This window comes from Harpia harpyja, chromosome 16 (genome assembly GCF_026419915.1).
Source record: "Harpia harpyja isolate bHarHar1 chromosome 16, bHarHar1 primary haplotype, whole genome shotgun sequence".
Taxonomy (NCBI): domain Eukaryota; kingdom Metazoa; phylum Chordata; class Aves; order Accipitriformes; family Accipitridae; genus Harpia; species Harpia harpyja.
In genome coordinates, this window is record NC_068955.1 from 3,635,376 (window position 1) to 3,641,375 (window position 6,000).

The following is a 6,000-nucleotide window of genomic DNA, read 5'->3' on the forward strand; positions in this document are numbered from 1 at the left end:
AACTTAATGATACAGCATTTGGTCATTGAAGACGTGCAGCGTTCTGCTAATTTACTGTTGGAGAACTACGCTCTGTTTTGTAGTGTTTCATTGTGTAGTTAGCAGCAGTTACCCAGCAACTTCCAAACAGAAGTGTTTCAAGCTCTTATATGGCTTTTTGCAGTACCAATGCGTTAAAGCAGCCTTCTCCCTGAGTTTTACCAGTGTCTTTATTTCTGTTCTGTTCATCTTACTTATGTGTAACTCACAAGGAATTTAATTTAGTCTGCAAAAGTGTACTTAGCATTAGAACTGCCTGGGAAGCAAAATGAACGCAATGATGCTTGCATGGTTACACCAGTTAAACTCCCCATGAGGACAGCCTTATCCCAGAATAAGAATACGCTTCCCAGGTTGCTTATATCATATTGCAAGTCCCCTCTCACGAACTGCTCTTCTCCTAGCACAGGAAGATGTACACTCAGCACTCTTAATTGTAATAAAACACCCTCATGAGGGTTTTAAATGGCATAATCAGTCCAGCAGCTTTTTTCATGGACGTCTTTCTTACACCCAAGACCAATTCTAACAAATCTGCTGTGACTTAAATTTAAAAGTATGAAATAGGACTGCTAATGTAATAGTAGGATCTAATCAGCAGTGAACAGAGAAATGGTTATAGGCATGGGTCCTGTGCATTTTATACTTCAGTAGAGACACATAACCTGAACGTAAACGGTCTAGTTTACTTGAGCTTCACAAACTTGAACTGTGACAAGCAGATATTGGGAGTACGTTGCAAATTGGAAGAATGTTTAATTCCCTTTGCTCTTGTAGTGCCTCATTTTTGTTTAATTGTACTCTCGTGTACTTCAGTTTAAGAGCAGTCATTTCTGTTATTACTCTGTAATTGTTTATGACTGCTAAATACTTCATAGCTTTTAAAATATTACTGTTTCTATTCCTGTTACAGACACATGGTGCAGATAAGCTAAACAAATGTCTAATTGTTCTTTGCTGGCTAGGTTACAGAGAAAGGGTTTTAGTAGAAGACTAAACTTTATTAGACAAAGGAACTAAAGCTGAATATATTCACTGAGTATGTAGGAAATCAAGAAGCATTTATTCAGCTTTTGTCCGCTCCCAAGGATTATTATGATAAATCATAATGTTCCAGTTAACGTCCAGGTTTGGTTGTCTGGGAGGCAGACTTCTGTCACTTTGAGTATAGAAGGGATCTGTAAGTGTACTCAGGGAAAACACAGTCTTATAAGAATGGGAAGTGATGCGTGTGCAAAAGGAGCGTAGAAATCGTAATTATTTTCTGTACTATTTTTTCAGATAACAAAGATCATGTCTTGTGGAAACTGCACTTTATTTTAGGTATGTAAAGATGTCACAAAAAAGGTGATCTGTCTTTAAACTCTCTTGCTTCTTCTGACAAGTGTTACTCCACCAGAAGTCATAGTCTGTAGAAGACAAATACACGTAACTTGTTTTTCATTTAGACTTTAGGAAATCTATTTATAGCTAAGTGGCTAGAAGTTTCTGTAATTCATGTATAAATCCATCTTATTCCACAAGAAAATACATTTACAGTACCTGCCTATAAATATGTCTATAACATTCATATCAAAGAAAATTTTTTTACAGAACCAGTTCTGAAGATGGAAAGTCTAAATATAAATGCCACCATCAACTACATTTTATTACTCTGTTTTAAGAGGTGTTATAGATACTACCAGAAAGATCTGCTTCCTGCGATAGAAATCCACTGTCCCAAATAGTAATGGGTTCTTTTGCCTGGTCTTTTGCTTACTTAATGTTATAAAAGTAGTTTGAGATATTCAAAATGATCTTAGGAAATTGTATGTCCCAAACATATAACTCTAATATGGTTAGCTGTCATTCTTGTAGTAGTCTTTACCCTAGTGCGCACTTCTTAGAAGCCTGATGAGCTTACTCTATCAAGAAAAGCTCTTTGTCAGTACCAAACAATTTCAAAGTAACTAAAGAACTTTGAAGAATTGTAGGTGGAATGAGTGTTTTGTAAATTTTCAGGTTTGACTCAGCCTTTACTGTCTTTTCAGAGGTAATGTTATGGATAACGCTAAGGGTGGAAAAACTGCTATAGTAATCTAGAGGAATTTATAAGGAGTCTTTCTGCAACATGCTCAGCGGCTAAAGCCCTTCACACTTCAGTGCCTAGAATTGGCCCCAGGGTAGTAATGAATAAAAAGATTTGTTGAGCAGGATGCATTAAATGTATGAACAATGTTTAAAAGAGAGTCATCTAAGGCAGTTGGTTTTAATAAAAACCAGGAATAATAAAGGATACAAATAGTATTTTCCACTAACTGTGGTTAGATTGAAATTCTAAAATTCTGTATCTGCAGATTTAAGCACCTGTAAGGAATTCTGCAAGTAATGCAGTAATTTTGGGGCCAGGATTTGTTTAAGATATTGAGCCTACACTAAGAGCTAGGCAACACAGAACATTTTTTCCTTCGGCATTTTTCTTAATGTGCCATTATTTTCTAACACTTACCTCCACCATTTCATTTCCTTTAATTTCTTGCTCATGAGAGAATTTGTCTGATTTGCACACAAGCTTCCCATTTACCATGTTCACAGTACACTGTTGAAGCAGATTTAAAAATTATAAAAAAATAATAAAAAATTTTAGATTTTGGAATTAATTGGAATAAGTAGAGGACTACATAAATAGGAAATAAATTATACTGATATTTCATAACCACATCTGCTAATTTAAACTGGAGACCACAGCATTTTAATAGGAGTTTTAGAAGAAACATTTCTGTTTGTTGAAATGATAGAAATGTATGCTAATGGAAATGGTACAAACAAGTTTCACTCATACACAGAAACTGAAGTATAAGGATGAATAAAGAGATGCACCCATTCCTGAAATATATTACCTTTAGCTTTCTGCCATTCATAGTAGTAATGTCAGCCTCTTTTCCAAGCGTAAATGAGTTAGTTACAGATTGCATGGGTGTTTTTGATGTCACAACAAAGTCATCCCCTTTTTGTTGTATTTCAACAACAGGCTTAATATCTTTGGCGACTTTGATAAGGTCATCTGGCAATGCTGTAAAAAAGGCAAAAAAGGACTTTTTATGTTATGAAGTAGTGTGTTGGTATGAAATAGCAAATTCTTTTATCCGATAAAGGTGCAAAAGATAAAAACCAATAATAGAAAGTGATGCCCAAGTTAAAAGACAAATCCTGTGTTGGATTCCTCACTTCTCTATGGGCACATTGTTCCGTTCCATCTAGTCTGTATAGATTTTGATATTATATTCATTAATCTTGTGTCAGAATATGTATTGTTTCTTTCAGTAATGGCTTGCCATGTGATGACATTTCTCCATGACGAAAACCATGTGCATATTGTTTTGTTTCCCTCACCTCTTCCCAGGGAGAGTGGAGATGGGGGTTATCAGTCTAGTTAGAGCTGTAACAGTGCAAGTAGCCTCAAACTACCTTATCAGGGTGTCTGTAGCATGATCTGAGAGTATCATCTTTAGCAGTAGAGATTGGTTCAGTTATCATGCTGTTGGACTAGGCTTTTCAACTGTAACTGAATTTTATTCTACTGAATATCTCTTATATACTCTTAAAAACCCCATGTGAATGTTTTGTCAAGATTGTCAAGAGGGTAAGTGCATTTTTATTGTAGGCTCCTACTAAGTCATAACCACCAAGTCTATTCGTTACAGATTACTAAACAGTTATCACGTATGTTAATCACTAGTGCTGTAGAAAGTGCCTGCACTACTAATAGCACACTGGAAATCTGTATCCGTCATTGACAACTTGTTTCTAGTTGAATATATTTATAAAGTTATGTGTTAATCAAAACAAGTTGGTTTCTGATATACTTCTTTCATGAGGGACTCATCTAATGTTAAGATAGGGATTTGGGGGTTATCTGTAAACTTTCTACATCGATTTGTACGATTTTCAGCTTCTTTTGATTTCCAAATCAGACATAACAGACTTACTTGGTAGGGGGTAGTTTGTCATACAAACAAAAGAAAAAAAAAATAGAAGTACAGTAATAAAAGATGTCGTGCAAATTTTGTGTTGCAATCCAAGCAAATGATTTCAAAAGTAACTAGACACTTACCAAGGGCTTTCAGAAACTCTTCATAGTTCTCTTGAGCATAGACCTGCCAGGTTCCATTGAATGCCATTATGGATGTTATAATGCAGTTTAGGGCAGTGATGCTAGCAGGAAAGTGAGGGCTCTCCCTGGTCATTCAGATGCTATTTATGGAAAGGGAAAGGCCAGCCCAAATTGTGAGATGACTGGCTAATTATTAACTGTGAAATAACAATTATTAATCATTTATTTGTTCTTAATGATGATAACCTCTAGTTCATTCTGCTTTGTAGAAAGTCTTACCTTGACCAGCTGGTTTGGGATGTTATGTTTATTGTGGGTTACTGAACTTGGGTAATTATTCATAATTGTTGTGAAGTGTTGTATAGATTAATTTGTTTTCTTTTGTTCACAACTTCTATGTTTAATACATTTTCTGTGTCTTGGATAGAATTCTTCAAGTAAATGGCATAATTTACAATAGATGCGAGGTAATTACTGTCTTACAGCAGGAACTTCCCAATTATCACAATATTCTCTACTGTGGGCACTTGAACCTTAAAATGGTGGGAATAAAATCCACAGATATTTCTTCCAAAATTGTGGGCCTCCAATTGCTGGAGGACAGGGAAAATCGTGTTGGAGTGGGACAGTCAGTTATGGCTTTATCCAGTAGATGTCAGTAATGTGCATCTAAATCTGTTTTAAATTCAGGTTTTGGTGGTTTTTTTCCTTTTTTTTCTTTTTAATAATCACTGCATACATAGAAGATTAAAGGTAAAATAAAACATGGAACATTGCTGGGAGACTGAAATGAAAGAAGTAAATAAGCTGTATTATTTTTCTTCTCACCAACTGCACCAAGAATTCCTCACTCATTAAAGCTATTGAGTGATATTCCTTGCTGTCTGTGCAAGCATGACTGTTGATTTTGGAAGACATTCATTAGATTATGTGTCTTGCAATTATATTGCTTAATTCAAATAGAGCCTGTATCCCAGGGGTAGGTGACCTTTCCAAGTTAACTTTTATTACTCCATACTTGACAGTAAATCATCTATTTAAAACCAATGCTGAACTTTTTCTTAAAAATTTACAATTTGTTTTTAGTATGTAATTTTAAAGAAAATTCACACACAAAGAGCCAATTTTGTAATTACGTTTACATATGATAATACCTAAGTAGCAAGGATGAGGTACTGATATGAATAAGGCCATATTTATGTGTGGGCTGTAACACACATGGCTCTAAGAGGTACATGTTTATATTGGAGTTATTCTAGGACATGATTCATGTGTTTTACTATAGAGTAATGTTCATGATGCCATCAGAAGGGCCTGCTTTTCTTCATTCACTGTGAGATTAATCTAGCCAATTAGCTAAGCTCTCACTTTTTAATATTATTAAATTTAATAATATAAATTGTATACATTTAATTTAATTTTAAGTAATGTCTGAAATGTAATTGCCTTTGGTCAAATGATTGGCAATCCTGTAGAGGGTTGCTGTGCTTATTTACATTGACACTGGAAAAGCAGTGTCCCTCAAATAACCGGAAAAAGTACTGCTTTTGTGAGGACAGTATATACTAGTTTGTGGAGCAAGGTAAGATGCTATTTCACTGAATAAATGCATTTAGCTGGATGATTGTATTAGGAATACAATCACTTTTTAATCTCATACTGACACAGTTTTACTGGTAGAAGCTGGGAGTGTAGCTGTGGCTTCAGAGCAGTTGAGAGGCCACACTTTTTTCTACATCCAGAATAATCTAACGTAACTAATAAACCTAAAAATCTCTTTAATTCTTAAGGATATAGGTGTCCAGTAGGATCTGAGCCTACCTCTGCAGACTTTCACTCAACCCTCTTGTGTAAATTTATTACTGCAT

The 6,000-nt window shown here is 35.1% G+C and overlaps 1 protein-coding gene across 1 annotated transcript; it reads right to left on the minus strand.

Moving 5' to 3' along the window:
- Window positions 1–1,337: 1,337 nt before the first annotated feature.
- Window positions 1,338–4,296, minus strand: LOC128153015 (fatty acid-binding protein, liver). Its single transcript, XM_052811840.1, has 4 exons — window positions 4,133–4,296; window positions 2,919–3,091; window positions 2,528–2,617; window positions 1,338–1,448 (listed from the first exon to the last, which is right to left on the minus strand). Exons 1-4 carry the CDS (start codon window positions 4,263–4,265, stop codon window positions 1,398–1,400), a joined length of 447 nt encoding a protein of 148 aa, XP_052667800.1. The 5' UTR covers window positions 4,266–4,296; the 3' UTR covers window positions 1,338–1,397.
- Between the last annotated feature and the right edge of the window lie 1,704 nt (window positions 4,297–6,000).